The 23,248-nt window shown below is 44.8% G+C and overlaps 1 protein-coding gene and 1 pseudogene across 2 annotated transcripts; both read left to right on the forward strand.

The window, feature by feature from the left end:
• The first annotated feature begins 1,398 nt into the window (after window positions 1-1,398).
• On the forward strand, window positions 1,399-15,510 carry LOC123431267 (annotated as a pseudogene).
• Window positions 15,511-19,998: 4,488 nt separating this feature from the next.
• On the forward strand, window positions 19,999-22,608 carry LOC123428454 (MEIOTIC F-BOX protein MOF-like). 2 transcript variants are annotated; one of them, XM_045112668.1, is made up of 4 exons: window positions 19,999-20,129; window positions 20,789-21,621; window positions 21,771-21,873; window positions 22,003-22,608. In XM_045112668.1, the coding sequence occupies exons 2-4, from the start codon at window positions 20,806-20,808 to the stop codon at window positions 22,125-22,127; spliced, it is 1,044 nt and encodes a 347-aa protein (XP_044968603.1). In that variant the 5' UTR covers window positions 19,999-20,129; window positions 20,789-20,805; the 3' UTR covers window positions 22,128-22,608. The 2 variants fall into 2 exon arrangements, with proteins under 2 accessions (XP_044968603.1, XP_044968602.1); XM_045112667.1 differs by having other exon boundaries at window positions 20,003-20,129; window positions 21,771-21,926.
• The last annotated feature ends 640 nt before the right edge of the window (window positions 22,609-23,248 follow it).

Below are 23,248 nucleotides of genomic sequence, written 5' to 3' on the forward strand. Positions count from 1 at the left end.
TAGAGGTAAATAATATCAGTTATTTACCGAGTGAGCTATCAGCTTTGGGTCCTTCCAAATTGAAGCTCAAATTTGTTGGCATTTTCAGGTGTCAGGCAATTCTCATGTCTAATTTATGCATGGTTCAAATATATCATTGCTTGATCTAGCTATATGGTTCTCAATTATTTTCTCTTGCATTGACTACAAACCCTACGCACTACGTATTCATGAGAAGAAAAGCTGGTAGATAACTACTTACTATATTTTGTGTGGTGTAGAAAAATAATTTATGTATGCTAATATATCTCATGGTATCAACTTAATTATCTGTTTCTACCATTAGTGTTACTATTTCGATAACCAGTATATCTCGGGCATTGCAATACACTGCACTCGGATGATTTTGTTGACAAAAAAATTGAAGCACGATGATTTGTGCAAAAAATTATGTACGTCCTAATTTTTTGCATCACAATTTTAGTATTTGTGTTGAACATGAGAAAACCTAAAAATTGCTTCAGAGACAAACTTGTAATATAGAAAAGTAGCACGTAGACAGAATCAAATCCGTTCGGAGAAGCCGATGGTACCTTCTCCCCGGTTGCTTGGAGAAACATATTTAGAGGAAAGCATGAGATAGACATGAAGTACTTGTGACAACATAGTCCTAAGCATGTGATCTACACACTGCATATAATGATATTTTGATATATGTTGCCATACATAAGTTTGTTGTTTCATGGAAACGCACACGCATTCAACTAGATTTATCTTTCTTGGACTAGGAATAAATCGGGAAGAAGGTGGCGTGGTCAGGTTATTTTTTACCTATCGGGACAACAAGATGACGACACAGAAGTTACATGCAGAGTAAAGGGGCAATATAGCATGACTAATGTATGAACAAGGAAGATGAGGGACGACAAGTTCAAGGAGAAATACCGGTTAGAGGGGTGCTTCATGTTTGTAAGAATAGAGAGAAGGTGCTTGTATTTGTGTTGTGATTGAATATTCCGTGCAATGTGATATTTCATGGGGAGGAAAATGAACATTTGTTACAAATTTATTTGTTGGCCTGTGGCAACGCACGGGCAGTCTACTAGTAAATTAGTAAGTGCTCAAGGAAAACATACTAAAGTGAATACATGAACTGTTAATCTTTTTCTATAGATATTGAGGAAAGAGCTTAATGGTCAGGACAAACCTTTTTTTTTTTGTAACTAAATGAAGTCGCATGTACTCTCTTCATTTAGTATCGTCTTGTAATGTGTGATCACGAACGCAGTTGCTTCTTGATTGAAATCATTTCATGTCTAAGTGTGTATCTAGGATTTCTGCAATGTGTATACCTGTGATTTTGATTATTTAGCATTGGTCTTACCCTTTGTGGATTCATGCAGTCGTTTTGTTGATGAAATGTCGACACCAACATCCATTCCCTGTTGTTCCAACAGTGCGGGAGGCAACACGAATGGTGCCGACAGGCTTAGCAGCCCGTCCGACGATCTGCTCCACCATGTGATGTCCTTCCTGCCGATGCCGGAGGTCGTGCGCACAAGTCTTCTCTCACCAAGATGGCGCTATCTTTGGTGCTCTACACCATTCATCTGCATCGACCACAAAGACTTCATGGATAAATTTAAGCTGGAGAAGTTCGGGGACCGCTTGCTGCTCTTGCGTGACGGTACTATTTCCTTGGATGAAGCCCGAATCCATGCCTACTGTACTGATAGTACCACGTGTTCCGCATGGATTCGTCATGCCATTATGCACAAAGTTCGTCTCCTTCATATTTCTGGATTTCTCTATTTGGATAGCACAGCAATGTTTCCTTCTGAGCACCTCAAAACAATCAGACTCCAATCTGTCACGTTGAAACATGGGTTATTTAGGTCGCTGAACTATGACTGCCCTGTTCTTGAACATTTACAGCTGGGGTTCTGCAGTGTCTGCCACCATGAGGAGATCTCATCGAGGTCACTCAAGGTTCTGGATATCAGTCACTGCCTCCACTAGTGGCGAAAGGGGTATTACAACCGTTGGTAAGGGCCTTTGAACCCGGATACACATCCGGTGGTACGTATCCGGGACTAAAGCCCCCCCCCCCCCCTTAGCACCGGTCTCTTACAAACCGGTGCTAAAGGCCTCCACGTGGGCGTCGAAGAGTGCGCGCAGGCGGAGGACCTTTAGAACCGGTTGGTAACACCAACCGGTCCTAATGCTTTTTTTTTCTTTTTTTTCCTTTTCTTTTCAGGGTTTTCGATTCCGTATTTCGGTGTTTCCGTGTTCCGTATTTTCAGGGTTTCCGTTTACGTGTTTCCGGTTCCGTATTTCCGTTTACGTCTTTCCGATTCCGTATTTCCGATTCCGTGTGTCCGTGTTCCGTTTTTTAGAACACGGAATCGGAAACACGTAATCGGAAACACGTATCCGGAAACACCGATTCCGTGTTTGCGGTTAAGTGTTTCCGATTCCGTGTTTGCGGTGAAATGTTGATGCACCAAATAAAAGTGCATATATACATGTAACACGAAGTACTCGACCGATTATCATTACATAATTTAAAGTTCGTTTCCTATAGCTGTATACTTGCATAGAGAAGGGAGCTGGCTATTGGTTCATAGGATGGAAAAATTCTCCGCCTTCATCTATGACTTGCGTGAGGAGAAATCCTGCCAATTCCTATGCAACTGCCTTGCAACGTTGGATTGGTCTGAGCATCGCCCGCTTTCGTTGCAGCTTTAAAAGAAGTAGATGAAAACAATTAAGTTATGAACAAAACTAAACATAATTGATGGCAACATAAATAAAGTTGTGAAGATCCGGTTACGTACCTCTAGATTTCTGGAAGTACGGGATTTTTCATTGATAATCATGTGAATGTACTCGCAAACGTAGTATCCACAATAATCAGTGCCCGGTGGTTGTTGGTATTGAAACCAGGGTACGTAGTACTACTTACTTTATTAATTTGAAAGTGGAGCTTGTCTGCCCATGTACCGGGTTCTTCCTTGATGAACATTTGCCAAACCCTTGCCGACAAAGAAAAATGAATACAAGAGTTAATTATTACTTACTTGATATCAGGAAATGAACGAAAAAGAGGCCGATGAACGAAAGAGGCCGATATATATATACCTTTGAAGCATCTGACGCGCGCTCTTCCATGTGTCAGCGTCCCAGGTTAACGGGTCCCAGACTTCAACTTGTCCTTGATCGATTCTAATGATGAACAATATGAAGTGGGACCTGCGCACGTGTACACACGCAGTCATGCATACTCATCAATTACACTTAACATCAGGTAAGCAAAATGGAATGTGTACAAGACAGTAACACTCACTTGAATCCGTAGGGCCAAAGTATTTCTTTTTTGGTACTTTGTCGCTTCAAAAACCTTAGCAAATCATCCGGTGTATCCTTGTTGAACTTTTCTATTGTCTCTTGATAAAACGAATACGGGTCAATGAACCCAAAGTCCCAGATTCCTGCCAGCCTGCATTCACGAATCTTCGTTCTGCATAGTAGCGTACAAAAAGAATGTCGTGAGTGATAATTATACGGGCAATGAACGCGAGCTTAACTAAATAATTAAATTACAGAAATAAATCACTTACAAACAGTAGCAGCTGAGGATAGCTTTGTCGAGGGCACGTTGATTGTACATCTGGAAAAAATCATCGAACCCAACCTCCACACCGTACTATCCGAAGTAGTGTTGATCCTGAACTGCCGTCATGATACAGTCTCTCTTTTGCCTTGCGGCCTCCAAGTACCAAACATGTAAATTCCATAGTTGGGTTGTTAGAGCACTAGGATTTTCGACCAGAGGGTGCTCGGGCTTATATTTATATACCACATCAGCAATAGCGTAACCTACGTCGCCCATGCGTGGACCGGACACTGAAGCCTGGTCAGATAACACCTTGAGCGGGGCAATTGACTGTGCTTCTTGTTGTCCGAGCTGGGGAACTTGTTTCCCGCATTTCGTCTGCTCCGCCTGCTTCATCTGCTCCACCTGCTTCATCTGTGCGGTGTGCATCTTTTCAATGTATCGTTCATAGTCTGAAAGGGGCGGCGGTGGCGGCGGTTCAGGATAATATAAGTTGTCGATGGTGCGCTCAATTTTCCACTTTGGTATGTTCTTCAGAGTTTCCTTCCAGATGTCTGGAGGGGGCTTCAGGGGAAACCGTGCGAACCATGCTTTGTTTTGGCTTTCACGGCCTCGTCTAGTTCCTCCGGAGTCATCAGGCCTGGTAACTTCGGGGGAGTCTTGACTTTCTTGGGTTTCCTTTCTCTCTTCTTGGGAGGAGTCCCGTTTCTTCTGAACTGCAGCTTCCGCTTTGCCGTACCCGTAGTGGGCGCATCCGTCGGCTCACGGGAGTGCACGGGCGATGGACTCTCGGCCTCGGGCTCCCAATCTTCGTTGTGGGGTGGACTTGGAGGTGCATTGGGGGGTGGACTTGGAGGTCGTGCATTCTCTGTACGAAAGTGAAAAAACTATTAAAAATAGGCTTACATGTGGTGCAACATTCAGTAATTGTTGGAGGTGGTGCATTTGTACCTGGAGGAGTCGGTGGCCTTGGCGCCGCGTTAGGAAACACGATGTGTTTCTTCTTCCACAAGATGATACCAAGCTCCATTTCTCCCAGTGTCTTCTCGCCTTCACCTCCAGGAATATCAAGCTCAATTGACTGGCATCCCGGTGTAATTGTTGACAACCCGACACGAGCATGGGATGCTGGAATCTGACCACCATGGTAGGTTGCTCCAGGTTGATTCGGTAAAGCATAGCCTGACGCCACCATGAAGGATATGTTCCCCATTGGCATATGTATCTCACAGTTTGTCTTCTCCGTGATATCATCCACGGGGTAGTGAGGCGCCGACTGTTCGACTGCAGGACCGTCTTCTAGCTGCAGCTGCGTGGAACCCACGCTGCTTCTATGCTGAGATGGGACGGCATCTGCTACAGGATCGTCTTCTAATTGCTGCTGATCAGCGTCAGGTGCAGGATCTTCTTCCTCCTCTTCAGTGTCAGGTACAGGGTGTCCCCCTTTCTTCAAGAGAAACGCCACCTTTTCTTCTAATGTCGATGTCCGTTCCAGCGCCTTCCTCTTGCTTCTACCACGGCTTCTGTAAGTGCCAAGGTCCGCCGGAAACCCTTGGTTCCACGGGGTAGTGGCTCCAAAGCCTCGTGTTCGTCCCCACTTTTCGGGGTTCCCGAGTGCCTTCGTCAGCTCGTCGTTCTCTCTATCAGGAACAAAAGTTCCTTTTCGAACAGCTTCTATTGCCTTCTCTAGATCTGATACGACTTGTGTTATTTTTTCCGACCATGGTCCCTCCGCAACAATCATCCCAGTCTCAGCGTCCAACGTTGCCCCATGCGCGAACAACCAGAACTTGGACCTATCGGGCCAGTCATGTGTCTGTGGAATTATATTTCTTTTCAGAAGCGCATCTTCATAACGTCGCCACCTAGGCAGGGCAGTCATGTAGCCACCTGACCCCAAAATATGGTGATATTTCTTCTTCTTCGCATTCTCCGTATTTGTGGCTGATCGGGATGTAAAGACACCCGATTTCTTGTACGCCTTAAAATCAGGCCAAGCGTCTCTTATCTTCACTAGGTGCCCGGTGAAAACTGGATCTTCGTCCTTATATTTCTTTCACAAGTCTTTCTTCCACCTCTGGAATTGTGTGGCCATCTTCTTCAAAGCCCACTCCTCGACTTTCTTCTTCTTATCTTCCGCTACGCTGAAATTTAGCCAGACCGTGTCGCAAAGCACTCTTTTCAATCTGTCATCGACATAAGTAGCTCCAACGTTGGCGCCGGTCTTCGGCTTATTCCATTCTATTAAGTTGATCGGGACCAGGTCTCTTACAACAACTCCGCACTGATTTACAAATTTGCGATAAGTTTCTGGGGGTTCCAGTGGTTTGCCATCAGCAGCAACTTTATCGATCGAGTACCTTGCAGTATCTTTCAACCTTGCGGCCGGGCCTCGTTTCGACTTTGTCTCAGTACTTGCGCTAGCTGTTCCGGAGGGCGCCTAAACGGGAAAATAATGATTCGTTAGTAAGTGCAATACAAATTAATTGTTGCGTCAACAGTGACTTGAGATATACATTGGCAGAGTTTGTTCCGGAGGGCACTTCTGCATCGTCGACGTTGTCGTCGTCGTCATCTACTACATCTTCTATATTCTCAGCTCCGTCACCGGAGTCGTTCAAAAATTGATTGCTAAGCGCCTGTCCACCGTCGTCATCATGATATATGGCCGTTGCATCTTCAAAAATCATCTGGCACATGTATCTTTCCTTCTCCGCCTCACCCATTCCCGCGAGCTGATCGGCGTGCGGATCATGTATCATTACGGCAGGGGAGGCCGGGGAGACGACGGCGCCGGAGCAGCGAAGGCAGACGGCGTGGGGGCGGCGGACGACGGCGTGGGGGCGGCGGAGGCAGACGGCGTCGGGGCGGCGGACGGCGTGGGGCGGCGAGGCGGACGTACGGCGTGGGGGCGGCGAGGAGGCGGCGCGCGGCGGCGTCGAGGTCGACTCGGCCGAGGTGTCGAGGGCGCGCGGCGAGGCGGACGGCGTGGCGGCGTCGAGGTCGACGCGGCGAGGAGGCGGCGCGCGGCGGCGTCGAGGTCGAGGCGGCGCGGAGGTCGAGCACGGCGGCGGCGGCGTGGAGGCGGACGTCGAGCGGCGGCACCGGAGAGGTCGAGGCAGACGACGACGGCGGCGAGGAGGCGACGGCGGCGAGAAGGCGAGCACGGCGGCGTGGCGGCGTGGACGCAAAATCGGAGCAGGGCTTGCCCGGGAAGGAGAGAAGACGCTCGAAGATTTTTCGGCAAAGGGACTAGAAAACGCCGATGTACAAGCCTTTAGCACCGGTTGGTGTTGACAACCGGTCCTAAAGACCCTTTAGCACCTGTTGTTAACACAAACCGGTACTAAAGGTCCAAAAATTGGGCCACATTCAGAATGCGCGAGCGAACCCACCTTTAGGACCGGTTGTTGTTAAAAACCGGTCCTAAAGGTTTTTTCCTTTTTCTTTTTTCCTTTTTTCTGTTTCCTGTTTTCTTTTTCTTTTTGTTTCCTTTTTCTTTTTCATGTTTCTTCTTTTATTTTTCTTTTTTGTTTCCCTTTTCTATTTTCTTTTACATTTATTTATAAAATCAAAGTAGACTCAAAAAATTGTAAAATCAAATATTTATAAAAACATATTTATATTTTCTCATATTTTGTGTAAAAATTGTCTAAATGTCATTTAAAACAAAAAAAATAAGATATTTATCAAACTAATTTGAAAATATAAAGATATTTTTTGTTTCCTTTTTCTTTTTCCTGTTTCTTCTTTTATTTTTCTTTTTTGTTTCCCTTTTCTGTTTTCTTTTACATTTATTTATAAAATCAAAGTAGACTTAAAAAATTGTAAAATCAAATATTAATAAAAACATATTTATATTTTCTCATATTTTGTGTAAAAATTGTCTAAATGTCATTTAATTGTCCAAAATAGACTCAAAAATTTTGTATAAACAAAAGCTTTTGTAAAATCAAATATTATAACAACATATTTATATTTTCTGATATTTTTTTTACAAATTGTCTAAATATCATTTTAACACTTAAAAAATAAAAATGATATTTATCAAAATGGTCAAATTTAGTGGAAACTGATCAAATTTTTGATATTTATTAAAATGGTCAACACAATTACATAAAAGGTTTAATACATTATTACACATCACCAACAACACCCCCTATCTATTTTTCTTCTTGCCTTTCTTCTGATTGCGCCGTAACCATGGAGTATCTTCATCATTTAACGGGATGCTTGGATCATCTTTGACTTTGAAGGGAGGAATTTCATCAAATTTATTGTAATCTTCTGACATGTCTGTCTTGTCCTCGACTCCCACGATGTTTTTTTTTTCCCTGAAAGAACTATGTGGCGCATTGGCTCATCGTCTGATGTATTCGCTTCCTTATCTTTTCTTTTTCTCGGTCTGCTAGACATGACCTTCACATAGAAAACCTGAGCCACATCATTAACTAGGACGAATTGATCATTGCCGTACCCAAGATTCTTCTGATCCACTGTTGTCATTCCGTACTTCGGGTCTACCTTCACGCCTGACAGGTTGAACCATTTGCACCAGAACAAAGGGACCTTAAAGGAAGGTCCGTAGTCAAGTTCCCATATCTGCTCTATGTAACCATAGTATGTGACCCTTTGCCCGTTGTCGTCTTTTGCATCAAACCGGACGCCACTGTTTTGGTTGGTGCTCTTTTTAATCTTAGTCTGCCGTGTAAAATGTGTTACCATTTATCTCGTACCCTTTATAGGTCAATACAGTCGAAGATGGTTGCATGGCCAACAAGTATAGCTCATCTTCAACAATGTTGTCATTAATGAGACGTCTTTGCAACCAACCGCCGAAAGTCTTCGCGTGTTCTTTAGCAATGAAATCTTCAGGTTGCTCCGGGTATTCCGAGCGTAAAATATCCTTGTGTTCCTGGATATATGGAGCCGCCAAGCTGGAATTAACTAGAACTGTGTAGTGTGCTTGAGTGAAAGATTGCTCGTCCATACATGTTGTTGATTTCTTTTCTAGCGTGCCTTTTCCACGCAGTCTCCCCTCATGGCGCGACTGAGGAACACCGATCGGGTTCAGGTCAGGAATAAAGTCAACACAAAACTCAATGACCTCCTCTGTTCCATAGCCCTTGACCATGCTTCCTTCTGGCCTAGCATGGTTTTTAACATAATTCTTCAAGACTCCCGTGAACCTCTCAAAGGGGAACATATTGTGTAAGAATACAGGACCGAGAATGGAAATCTCTTGGACTAGGTGAACTATGAGGTGCGTCATAATATTGAAGAAGGTTGGTGGGAACACCAACTCGAAGCTGACAAGACATTGGACCACGTCCTTCTGTAAACTTGGTAGAGTTGCTGGATCGATTGCCTTCTGAGAAATTGCGTTGAGGAATGCACATAGCTTCACAATGGGTACTCGCACGTTTTCTGGCAGAAGCCCCCTCAATGCAATCGGAAGTAACTGGGTCATGATCACGTGGCAGTCATGAGACTTTAGGTTTTGGAACTTTTTCTCTTCGAGGTTTAGTATTCCTTTTATGTTCGACGAGTAGCCAGACGGGACCTTGATACTGCTCAGGACTTGGAAAAAGATCTCCTTCTCTTCCTTGGTAAGAGCGTAGCTGGCAGGACCTTTGAAATTCTCTGGATTCATCAGGTCGTCTCGTTCGTGCATACGTTGGTGGTGCAGCCGTGCTTTTGGTGTATCTCTCGACTTCTTCCCATGCACGCCCAATAAGTTTAGCAGGTTCACGCAAATATTTTTCGTCACGTGCATCACGTCGATCGCAGAGCGAACCTCTAGGAATTTCCAATAGGGTAGTTCCCAGAATACAGATTTCTTCTTCCACATGGCTACGTGGTTGTCGGCGTCATTCGGAACAGATTGTGCGCCAGGACCCTTACCAAAGATTACTTTTATATCTTTGACCATGTCATATATATCAGTACCTTTAGGGAGGGTTGGCTTCCTCCGTGTATCTGCCTCGCCTTTGAAATGCTTTCCTTTCTTTCTTACGGGATGCCTGTCTGGAAGAAATCGACGATGCCCCGGGTACACATTCTTGCCTATATGTATACTTTCGGTCTCGCCTAAACAGTGTGTGCATGCGCTGTATCCCTTGTTTGACTGTCCTGAGATGTTACTAAGAGCGGGCCAATCATTGATGGTTACAAACAGCAACCCTCGTAGGTCAAATTCCTCCTGTTTATACTCGTCCCACACACGTACACCTTAGTCAGCGCACAACTCTAAAAGTTCATCAACCAGTGGCCTCAGGTACACATCAATGTTGTTGCCGGGTTGCGACGGGCCTGGGATAAGCACTGGCATCATAATGAACTTACGCTTCATGCATAACCAAGGAGGAAGGTTATAGATACATAGAGTCACGGGCCAGGTGCTATGACTGCTACTCTGCTCCCCAAACGGATTCAGGCCATCTGTACTTAGACCAAACCTTAAGTTTCTTGCGTCACGTGCAAAGTCCTCGTACTTATCGTCGATGTTTCTCCACTGCGACCCATCAGCGGGTTGTCTCAGCATATCGTCTTCCTTACGGTCTTCTTTGTGCCATCGCAGCAACTTGGCATGCTCTTTGTTTCGGAACAAACGTTTCAACCGTGGTATTATAGGAGCATGTCACATCATCTTGGCAGGAACCCTCTTCCTAGGGCGATCGTCGCCCTCAACATCACCAGGGTCATCTCGCCTGATCTTATACCGAAATGCACCGCATACCGGGCAGGCATTTAAATTCTCGTGCTGACCGCGGTAGAGGATGCAGTCATTGATGCATGCATGTATCTTATGCACTTCCAATCCTAGAGGGCAGACAACCTTCTTTGCTTCGTACGTATTGCAGGGCAGCACGTTATCTCTTGGAAGCATCTTCTTCATTATTTTCAGCAGCTTTTCAAATCCCTTGTCAGATATTCCATTCTCTGCCTTCCATTGCAGCAATTCCAGGGTGGTGCCCAGCTTTTTCTGGCCATCTTCGCAATTTGGGTACAACAATTTTTTGTGATCTTCTAACATGCGCTCCAACTTCAACCTCTCGTTTTCACTTGCGCAGTTTATCTGTTCTTCACGAATGACCTGACGAAGATCATCATCAGACTCATCAACAATGTCCTCAAGTTCAGGCTCGTCTTCCCCCATTTCAGTATCACCGTGTTCACCGAACATAGGATAGTTATCATTATCCTCTTCTTCTTCATTGTCTTCCATTACAACCCCTCTTTCTCCGTGCTTGGTCCAACAAAAATAACTGGGCATGAAGCCTTCTTGCAACAGGTGGGTGTGTATGGTTCTTGAGTTAGGGAAATTCCTCTTATTCTGGCATTTTTTACATGGACAAAAAAAATCCATTCTGCCTGTTTTTCTCAGCCACATTGAGAAAACTATACATGCCATTAAGGAATTCGGGACGACGTCGATCACTGTACATCCATTGCCGGTTCATCTGCATTATATAAATTTATCAAAAACCATTATGCTAAATCATCATGACTAAATTAATTAATTAATACAAAAAGTTCATCACACGTTAAAACCAAAGTAGCGTAGTGACCATACATATATAGTTCTCATAAAAACACACACTGAAACCAACCATAAAAACTCTCTCTAATTAATGCATTTAAAAACAACAACAAATGCGATCAAAATCGCAACAAAGGTAACAATTGACCCGACGGCATAATGATACCAAGCCTCTTTACTAATTGCATATTTTCTAATCTTTCTAATCTTCAGACGCATTGCGTCCATCTCGCTCTTGTGACCATCGACGACACCGGCAAGAACCTTTTCCAAGGTCATCTTCTCTCTTTCAGTTTTTTCCAACCTTTCTTCAGTTTTTTTCAATCTTTCTTTCAGGCCAACATTTTCTTGTTCAACTAAGTGTAACTTCTCACCAATAGGGTCGATTGGCATTTCCGGTTCCACTACCTCCTAGATAAAAATATCTATGTCAAGTTGGTCGGCGTAATTAATTGTCATATAATCAGGAAATGAAAATATGTAGTTATAAAAGATAATATACCACATCCGAATCATAGACTGGACGAGGGCCAACGGGGACGGATATCAAAACCATGGCGCTATACATATAAAAAAAATCTTACACAATAAGAAAAATATATACGAGTATATATGTAAATCATACAAATCAAAATTTGTTTTGGTAAATAAAAACAATAGGCTCACCAAGGTTGTGTCGGTGACGGGGCGATCGACGGCGGTGAGGAAGGGGACAAGGCGCGCGACACTAAAAAAAACCACAAATCATAATTAAATTTGAGCTCAAATTGCATATGTATACATAACAAATGATGAACTCTCTCTAGCTTAGGCATTTCATCAAACACCTAGCTAGCACAACAAAAATGAAATGAGCAAAAAAACGAGCAAAACTTGCAATCCCGGAAGAGGGAATGTTGATGCTAACCGTAGGACCGATGGGTGCCAACAATCTTGACAAATGGTGGAGAAAAATGGGGATGGATTAGAGCTCCCAAGAGGAAGGAGAGAGCAAAAATGGAGTTGAGCTCGAGCTAGAAAAAATGGAGCTAGAAAAAATGGGGTGGAATATAGGGGTGCTCGGGGAGGAAGGAGAGGAGGGCTTTAGGACCGGTTTGTGTCAAAAACCGGTGCTAAAGGGTCTGACAGCGGGGCCCCGCAGTTGCTGCAAAAATGAGAAAACCTTTAGCACCGGTTTGTGATACAAACCGGTTCTAAAGGGTCTGTCCACTGGGCCCCCCTCCCTGCAGCAAACGGTCCAAAAACCTTTTTGCTGCAGGGAGGGGGTCCAGTGGACAGACCCTTTAGAACCGGTTTATATACAATCCGGGTCCAATGTGGTTGGCTCAATGCCCTGTTTTCTACTAGTGCTCATTACCTCCGGTCTTCTGATTTGTGCTAAGAACCTTACCCATCTCTCTATCCTTGAACCATGCGGTGATGGTATAGTAACTAGGGATCTGTCTTCTCTGGTAACAGCTTCGATTAGTCTAAGGTCCAAATCTTTTCTTCATATGGGCACAGTAATGGATCATCATCTACTTGATGGCCTTTCGCATGCCACAACGTTGGAACTGCATGCGCCATTACATGAGGTAAGCATGAGTTCTTTTCTTTTCTTACCCATACAAATGTAGGTGAATGTATTTGCTTTGCTGCACTTGAACTTATTGTGCGGACATGGTGGTTGCTTTATTTATAAAGCGGGGTGAAAGCCTATTACGAAAGAGAATGTATTTGCTTGCCTAGTTAGTCTGCTTCTCGGTTCAAAGTTAAGGGACAGTCTTGTTTTTTAAACTGACTGTTTCCCCTCGTATATGTTAGTATTATATTTTCTTTGTTACATTGTAACATGTTGCTTTCGTGTCTGATGGATGAATTTGAAGCCCGCATTTGAGTAAGGTGTGCGAACATGCCCAATGTTCGGCAACCTGACAAGATTGGTGCTGGGCGATTGGGTCATGACTGCTGACTTCTACTCATTGCGCCACATTCTCCAGTGTCAGGGTTGCCCCTCGCCAACAGTAGCTCTCCTACGCGCTCTCTCCTCGCCAGCTCGAACCGGTGGAAGGAGAAGGAAGAAGTGGGGGTAGACGAGGGGTAGACTTAGGGTTTCCGGCGCACGAACGCCACCTCGTGTATTCCCTGAGCTCGAACTCAATACACGCCCCGCTGTCCATTACAATCACGCGAGGGAGGAGTGTTTATACCCGCGATCGCAGCGCTCCACACCACGCCCACGACGCGCACTCACCCCACGTCCCTGCGCTCTGGCCCGCGCTCCCGCCGCGCGCGCACGCGATCCGCGCGGCCAGTTCCAACGCCACGACGCAGTCCATCCTCGCGCCCGTTGCGCCAACAGACACCCTGCACACGCGACACCTGCATAGACATGCCCATGCAGCTCCTACACGCACGCACGCACACCTACGTCGCGGACCCGACGCGTCCAGCGTGCCCGGCGCGCGCCCGTACACGCGCCCGGCTCATTCGACGCCTCGCCGCGACTTATTTCCCAACATTCGCGCCCTAAGTCGCGGCTCAAAGCAGCCTGGCGTCCTCGACGTCGGCGTCCATCCGCATCGCCTGCTCCGTCGCCGCTGCTTTCTTCCGCTGCGGGCACTCCCGCTTGAAATGGCCGCGCTCGTTGCAGTAGTAGCAGCGCCCGCGCCGCTTGTTCCTGCCGCCTGACGCCGTGCTCGCCGCGCCGTCGTCGTCGTCGTTGTAGCCGCCTCCTCCGTGACGTCGCTGCCTCGCCTGCTACTGCGCCTCCGTCAGCATGAGCTGTTCGCCCGCGCGCTCGCCGCCGCTCCGAGCACGTCGACGCGTCCTCTCCTCAAACGCCTTCAGACGCCCGACAGCCTCCTCGAAAGGCATGTCATCAACGTCACAAAATTGCTCGATGCCGGCCACCGCGGCGTACAGCCTGTCCGGCACGGTGTCGAGCAGCTTTTTAACCATCGCCGCGTCGTCAAGCGTCGAGCTGAGTCCGGCGTACTTTGTCGCCATGCTGCTTACCTTCCCGGCGTACTCGTCAAGGTCGTCGGCGTCGTCCATCTGCATGCGGTCAAACTCGCCCCGGAGCGTCGCCAACCGCGCCGTCCGCACTCGGCTTGCCCCGACGAATCGGACTTTGAGGGAGTCCCACACCTCCTTCGCCGTCGTTTTCGTTGCGACCTGCATTAGAAGATCCTCCGGCAACGCCGCAAGCATCGCCGCGCGCGCCAGCTTGCTCTTGTTGGCTCGACCTCCTCGCCGTCCGCCGGAGCCACCGCACTCCACAGCGCGTGGGCGTCGAGTATGGCCTCGGCCTTGATGGCCCACGATGTGTAGCTCGTCGTCGTCAATGGTGGCAGGTGCACCGTCACCACTCCAGCCACTGCCGCCGCCACTCCAGCCCCGCCTCCGCCGTGCGGCACCACCGACTTCATGGCCGCCGCCGATCACCACCGAAACCGTGGCTCTGATACCAATTGTCAGGGTTGCCCCTCGCCAGCAGTAGCTCTCCTACGCGCTCTCTCCTCGCCAGCTCGAACCGGTGGAAGGAGAAGGAAGAAGTGAGGGTAGACGAGGGGTAGACTTAGGGTTTCCGACGCACGAACGCCACCTCGTGTATTCCCTGAGCTCGAACTCAATACACGCCCCGCTGTCCATTACAATCACGCGAGGGAGGAGTGTTTATACCCGCGATCGCAGCGCTCCACACCACGCCCACGACGCGCACTCACCCCACGTCCCTGCGCTCTGGCCCGCGCTCCCGCCGCGCGTGCACGCGATCCGCGCGGCCAGTTCCAACGCCACGACGCAGTCCATCCTCGCGCCCGTTGCGCCAACAGACACCCTGCACACGCGACACCTGCATAGACATGCCCATGCAGCTCCTACACGCACGCACGCACACCTACGTCGCGGACCCGACGCGTCCAGCGTGCCCGGCGCGCGCCCGTACACGCGCCCGGCTCATTCGACGCCTCGCCGCGACTTATTTCCCAACATCCAGCACTCAGACAAGCTGAAGGAGCTAACTGTGAAGCTCAAGATGGTACTTACTCAGAAGTATATATGCCCAAGTACCAGTTGGTCTCCTAGAACTCGCATTTTGTTTTCTATTTTTTTTTATTTTACTGTTCATAGAGGGTGGCACCCGGGAGCTATCACACCTTTCTCCTCTTACTGACACTACCACCTTCACATTGATTTTCTGCAGGAGGAATGCAGCACATGCAAAGCCTTGCTGCCAACAAGGAGAGCGCTGCCGTCGGGCTCAGGCAGCTACCCTTGCATCGAGAGGATCAAAATCTACTGCAGGAAAGTTCATCCGAGGGTTGGTGAGTTGGTGCAGGCGTTGCTGCTGATTTCGGGCAATGCAAAGATCAACATTGAGCAGCCCTGATCAATGCTAAGCAAAGACCTCGTTCGCAAAGTTGATTTGTTGAGACAGTGTTCTGGAGATGCCGATCGTACCCTGGTCCATGTGTGTGATGGCTGCTGGATCTGAACTGCTTTGTCAATGTAGGCTGGTTGATGGATTCTGGTGGGTATTCAGTCTAGTTTCCGAATATTTTCCCCAACGGCTGAGAAAATCTTTTCGAATGGAATGTGAGCTTCCGAATTATTAGCGAATTTATGCTTCCCTGGTTATATTAGTTATCAACTTCCATAAAATAAACTAGCTAGGTTTTGCAATCTTTCAACTTACATGTGCTGGGGAAAGAAAGAATATGGATATGGGCTTCCGTAAAAGATAATATGGGCTTTCACCTTGTACATCAAAGGATTCTCTCGTGCTTTCAAAAAATGCTGCTTTTCGCTAATACATTACTGATCACAAATATTTGGATATCTTTTATAGCTTAACAGTTACAAATATTAGGTGGTTTGTTCTTGTAATAAAAGTGTTTTTTGTCGATTTGCTGACACATGCAGGTAGACTATCATGTGATAATTAAACCTCCCATGGCATCAACTGTTCCTAAACTTCGATGTATCTCATCTCATCTCTCACACGATGCATCTCTGATCACATACCTCCACTAATCTCCGTTGACATGATGATTCCATGTCCTGCGTTTTTGTAGAACACCTTCCTGCATTGCATTAAGAAGAAAACCAGACCCGAAAACCTAACATTCTCGACTAATCAGAAAAATCGAATGGAACCCAAAAAGAAAAAGGAAAAGAAAACAAAAAAAAAGGAACTAGAACTTAGGAATAGGGACAAGACAAATGCAGCATCAAGAGACATCATTGGAGCCAGACACCAGAGGGCCCAAAACAGTTAGACAAGACTCAAGTGCAACCAAATCAACGTCCGCGCTTCTCCGACTTGAAAACTCCCAGGCCAAAAGGCTGGGCTGCTGATCCGCAATCCAGAGCATTTGGGCTTTGGCCCTTTAGCGTTCAAACTACGCTTTATCTCTCGTTTATGTGTTAAAAATTTCGATAACCCATCTCTCAAATGATGGCGAAACTATCTATCCCACTGAACACTAAAGAGAACAATTGTAAGTTTTTCATCAACGTTCTTGACGTGTTAGAGGAAGACCGACCTCTCCCACCCCCTGAACTTCCTCTCCAAAAAATCGTTAATCAAAATTTCAAATCCCTCCAACAAAAGGTGAGAGAAAATGTGGCATATTGGTCCAACATGGCAAGCTTCGCTCTGCACTTGTCGAGGACGGAAACACAAGATATTTCCATGCATCTATGTGTGCACATTTATGACGAAGCAAGATATAGGAACTCACTATCGACGGAGTCAAAATTTTCATTTTCCTCGCAAAAAAACGGAGTCGGATTTTTCTCCCATGACGCCAAAATCTCAGTCCTAACAAATTTGCATGCATTAGTTCACCCTGCACCCCTCAAACGCTCCCCATTTCAGAATAACTCCTCAGCAGATCTGCCTTTGAACTTGTATTTTTTTTTACTCCTCCCCTTTGGAAGTATTTTATCGCCATTGTTGTTATATAAGGGCATGCCCAACATGGACGCTAGTGCAAAGGCCCCAGGATATCGATCCTGCTCAACTGGCGGTTGAGTCATCGATTCCCGATCGATTCTTGGCATCGGGTGTGGCATCGACGCAGCAAATTGCATCCAACACTTGGGCATTTCTTGTCGTGTGGGATGAATCGCTGTTACACAGGCTAATTTTCTATTCCTAAATAGCTATTGCCCATTAGCTATTTTTCCTAGACATGCAACTATGCCACAAGAGCAAGTCATGCATGCAAATCGTAAATTACATTGTTTTTGCATACTCTATGCATGCAAGCATCACATCAATAATTCATGCATGTTAGCCACAAGTTATTTTTTTTGCATTAGTTCTTTTATTGAAAATATATCTGTTCGTCACTTGCACCATACCTATGTAGTTTACATTCATATTTTCTTTTACAAATGACATTCTTTTAACAGTAGTTCCTTTTCATTATTTTTATGCCCTTAGTATTTTCTTAATTTTTAAGCTTAGTTTTGCTTCACATTATTATAGATAATTTTTAGCAACTTTCATAGATTTGTTAGCAAGTTTTCCGCAGCAACGCGCCGGGGCATCATTTATTATATTAGCGTCTGTAACCAGTGCTTGGATGTTTATTTTTTTCTTATACATTTTTTTTATTTCTCTAAGCGCCTTTGTAAGAGTCGTCTTGCATTGACGATGCCCTAAACAGAACTGTACCAGTGGCATGCATTCACAAATTGCGATTTTCATCGCGCGCATCTGGTGCAAATGTATGAGGGTATTTTTGGTAGATGAGTGATCTAAGATATTTCACGCTCGACCCATTTTTCATTGTTTGGTACGATGCATAAGGTTTAATAAATAGCTTTTTTCGTCGAAAAGTCTTCTAGCGCATTCTATTGATTATCAAACAGAGTTACATGGTTCAAAAGCAAACGCAAGAGGAAACTGGGTGTTCGTTGATCTAAACGCAAACTTCATCGGAATTTGAAGAGGCAAACCTAGCTACCTCATTTGTCGTCGTGTCGGCTTGCGCAAACCGGATTTCATAGGAACATTTCGCCATCTAGCATTGTATGTGTAACTGTATCCACAATCAGACCATAGGATGATTTATTTATTTTTGAATTCCCAATTGCTCGGCAAACCATAGAACATGGAAAATCCTATTTGCCGCTCTGTGCGAAGCGGTGTCGAGGCTTCGCACTGAGCGGGCGGGGGATTGGGCTGGCCCAGGTAGCAAGCGAGCCTTGCCCGGTATTGGGAACCTTCTAGAGGTTTCAACCGTTTTTTTCTAGTTTTGGGAAACTTCTAGAAGGTTCCCCGAACCGTTTTCTTTTTATTTTTCTGTTTTTCTCTGTTTCTGTTTTTGTTTATTTTTTTCTATTTCGGTTTTCAAAAATGGTTCTGAATTTTAAACAATGTTCTGGAATTGGAAAAAATGTTTCATAATTTAAGAAAATGTTCCTGAATTTGAAAAAGTGTTCAAGATTTTGTAAAAATGTTCCGGAATTTGACAAAATGTTCAAGATTTTCAAAAAATGTTCCGGAATTTGTGAAAATGTTCCGTAATTTAAAACTGTTCAAGATTTTGAAAAAATGTTCCAGAATTTGCTAAAATGTTTCGGAATTTGAAAAAATGTTCAGGAATTTAAAAAATGTTCCAGACTTTCATAAATTACTATTCAAATTCGAAAAAAATGTTTTTTGCTTTTAGAAAAATGTTCTAGATTTTCAAAAAGTATTCTGAAGTTTCAGAAAAAAAAACAGATAAGGGGAAAAACTACAGTCGTTGTGCACCTTTTGGGCCGGCCCAGTCGGGGGTCGCCCTGTGCGAAGCCCGACTGGTTGCCGCACTGAGCAGCGAAAATAGTTCATAACAATTGAAAAAAAAGTTCACCGAATGTTAAAAAAAGTTTATCTAATTTAAAAATAGTTCAATGCAATTGAAAAAGGAAAAAGCTTACCATCATCCGGCGGATAGCATGGCCGCATCCGCCACCTTCTTTATGTGACACGCGTTCAAATAAGGGTCGTGTCTTCGTCAAATACGTTACTGCAAGTCTGCAACTAGGGTTGTGTTTCTGAAACATATGCGATGTTGCAATGATTTACGATTGGTTTATGTTTTGCAGCAAAATCTATGTTTCAGAAATTTTCCACAACAAGACCCTAGTTGCAAAAAAAAATTGCAACAAAACCCGAGTTGCAGATATTTTTTGCAACAAGCCAACCGTTGCAAAAAAGTGTGCAACAAGACCTGTGGTGCAAAACTAATTCTGCAACTAGGTATATGTTGCAATGGTGAAAGCAAGCTTGGCCGCTCAATGCGGTCAGATCCAATGGTTCATGATCCGGCTGATCTTTTTAAAAGATCAGCAGGTGGACGCATAGCATGCCCCATTGAAAAAACGTTCACTAAATTTTAGAAAAAGTTCGTGAAATTTGAAAAAAATTCAACGCAATTGAAAAAACATTCACTAAATTTGAAAAAAAGTTCATGAAATTTGAAAAAAGTTCACCGAATTTTAAAGAAATTCATCAAATTTGAAAATAGTTCAACACAATAGAAAAAAAGTTCACCGAATTTTAAAGAAGTTCATCAAATTTGAAAATAGTTCAACGCAATAGAAAAAGGGTTCACCGAATTTTAAAGAAATTCATCAATTTTGAAAATAGTTCAAAACAATAGAAAAGAAGTGCACCGAATTTTAATATTTTATTATCAAATTTTAACATAAATCATTAATTTAAAAAAGAAATTTTCACGTATTTTCAAACAATTAAATGAACCAGGATTAATAAAAAATTAAAAACAGAAAAAAAAGGCTAAATAGGCCAGCCCTTGAAAAGCAGCTGCAGGCGCCGGTTTGCAGCGCTAAATAGGGTTTGCCAGCGAGACGGGCACACAGCCGCAGCCGCCGCCGCTCCCCTCCGTCGACCGTCGACCGCCCTATCCTTCCCCCCGCCGCTAGCCCGCTGCCATCACGGCGCCCGCAGTCCACACCATCGCTGCCGACCTGCCTTAGCAGGTTTGCAAGGTACAATCGATCTTCCTGCAATTCTGCTGAGCAGATCTGGGAAGATAAAGATGTATAATTGATGCATACAGCGCTCCTGCTTATATTGCCATTGATATCAATTCATGTTCATGTCAACCTAGTGAGTACTCAAGGAAAATATACTAAAGCGGGTACATGAACTGTTAACTTATTTTACAGATATTTCCATGCTCTGCATCTAGCACCATTCTTGCCTCTACTGTTGAGCTTATGTCAAGTGTTCTAATTTAAACTGGAATGCTTTGAAGAATACAAAATACTTTTCCAAGCAGTGATTATTGGATTATTTCAGTACCTTAGAGAACATAATTGCTTGCTCCTATTAGTGTGTTATTTATAAAAAGGTGCTACCCGGTTGATTTGAATTTGTTTAAATTTCTTGTTTACCAGTTTACTCTAAGCAATGTCGTAAACACACCTCTCTAAAAGGGTGGTGGTATTTGCAGCTTAAACTTTCTACAGTTTTTCGCTCCCTGAACTATATGCGTTTACATAAGGTTGCATTGTATGATTGCCAACATGGTTGCTTCATGATTGAAATCCTTTCATGTCTTTGTGTGTATCTAGGATTTCTGCAATGTGTATACCAGTGATTTTGATTATTTATCGTTGCCCTTGCCCTTCGTGGATTCATGCAGCCGTCCTGTTTGATGAAATGTCGGCACCAACATCCATTCCCTGTGGTTCCAAGAGTGCGCGATGCAGCAGGAATGGTGTCGACAGGCTCAGCAGCCTGCCCGATGATCTGCTCCACCATGTGATGTCCTTCCTGCCGATGCCGGAGGTCGTGCGCACAAGTCTTCTCTCGCCAAGATGGCGCTTTGTTTGGCGCTCTACACCATTCATTCGCATTGACGGCGCAGAATTCATGGATAAAAGCAAGTTGGAGAATTTCGTAGACTGCTTGCTGCTCTTGCATGACTATACCGCTTCCTTGGATAAAGCCCGAATCTCTCTCCACTGCATTGATCATACCAAATGTTCCGTGTGGATTCGTCATGCCATCATGCACAAAGTTCGTGTCCTTCATATTTCTGGACCTCTCAGTCTGGATAAGACAGCAATCTTTCCTTCTCAGCACCTCAAAACAATCAGGCTCCAATCTGCCATATTGAGACATGGGTTATTTAGGCCGTTGAACTACGACTGCCCTGTGCTTGAACATTTAGAGCTGGAGTTGTGCAATTTCTGTGACAACGAGGAGATCTCATCAACGTCACTCAAGGTTCTGCATATCAGTCAGTGCTACCTTACCACCAGTCTCCTGATTTGTGCTAGGAACCTTACCCATCTCTCTATCCTCGACCCATACATTGGTGATATAGTAACTAAGGATCTGTCTTCTCTAGTAACAGCTTCGATTAGTCTAATATCTTGTTCTTATTATAAGGACACAGTAGTAATGGATCATCATCTACTTGATGGCCTTTCACATGCCACAACATTGGAGTTGCATGCGCCATTAAATGAGGTAAGAATGGGTTCTTTTCTTTTCTTACCCATATGATGAAACATGCCCAATGTTGCTATTAGTCTAGGAATGCCTCGTATATGTTGGTATTATGTTTTCTTTGCAACTTTGTAACATGCTGGTTTCGTGTGTGATGGATGAATTTGAAGCGTGCATTCGAGTCAGATCTACCAACATGGCCAATGTTCAGCAATCTGACAAGCTTGGTCGTGGGCAATTGGGTCATGACTGCTGACTTCCACCCACTGCACGGTATTCTCCAGCGCTCGGATAAGCTGAAGGAGCTAACTGTGAAGCTCAAAATGGTACTTGCTCAGAAGTATGTCCAAGTACCTGTTGGTCATGACTGCTGACTTCTACCTTCATGTTGATATTCTGCAGGAGGAATGGAGCAGCTGCAAAGCCTTGCCGTCAACAAGTATAGGGATGCCCTTGGGCTCAGGCAGCTACCCTTGCATCCAGAGGATCAAAATCTACTGCCGCAAAGATCATCCAAGGGTCGGTGAGCTGGTGCAGGCGTTGGTACCGACTGCCTGCAATGCGAAAATCAGCATCGAGCGGCCCTGATCCATGTTAACCAAGACATTGTTCACAAAGTTGATTTCTTGAGACAAGAGTGTTTTGGAGACACTGTCGTTCCCTGCTCCATGTGTGTGATGGATGTTGGATCTGAACTGCTTCGTCAATGTAGGCTGGTTGATACTTCTGGTGCTTGAACAATTAGACCTGGAGCATTGCCTTGCCTGGACAACGGCTGAGAAAATCTTTTCGAATGGAATGTGAGCTTTCGAATTATTTGCGAATTTGCGGTTCCCCGTTTATATTAGCTATCAACTTCTAGGCTTCCACAAAATAAACTAGCCAGTTTTTGACTAATCTTTCAACTTTCATGTGTTGGGAGCAAAAAGAAGAACAGTTGGCTTCTGTAAAAAAACAATGTGGCTTTCACCTTTGTAGAATAAAGAATTCTCTCATACTTTCGGAAAATGGCGATTTTGGCTAATACATTACTGATCACAGATATATGGGTAAGTTACAAACATCTAGATGCGTCTTCAAAGGTTTGCTAACACATGCAAAGCCTCCTTTTTAATCTAACTATTCAGAGCTAGCTAAGCCTGCTGTCCTGTGCCAAGACTTTTTGAAAGTCTAGAAAGATTTTGCCACCCATGATTACAAATTCATGGCCACAAATTACTCATAGAAATACTAAATTAAGAATAGTATAAACATCATCAAACACTGAGAAAAATTATTGACAAAATTAAAGGTTAACAAAGGAATCAAAAAACTGAATAGCTTGCTGCAAGAAAACAGGGCTCTACTTCAACCAGCTCTGCCTTCAGAATAAGAGCACCTGGAGCAAAATTCCCAACACATTTTATCAAGAGATGAGCTACACTGAAACTTAGGAGAGCTAGAAATGGCAGTGCTGAATGGAGCAGTGCAAACACCAACACATGGAAGAAAAACTAGTTGAAATCCAATTTGAAAAATTAGAGTTGCGGTATTACGGACCGTAAAACATAATCACTATTTCAGTCAAATGAAGAACAAATGACATGATTTCTGTTCAAAGATCTCCGGTCGAGAGCACACAGATCCCCAACACAAAACCAACATCTTA

Source organism: Hordeum vulgare, chromosome 2H (genome assembly GCF_904849725.1).
Source record: "Hordeum vulgare subsp. vulgare chromosome 2H, MorexV3_pseudomolecules_assembly, whole genome shotgun sequence".
Lineage (NCBI taxonomy): Eukaryota > Viridiplantae > Streptophyta > Magnoliopsida > Poales > Poaceae > Hordeum > Hordeum vulgare.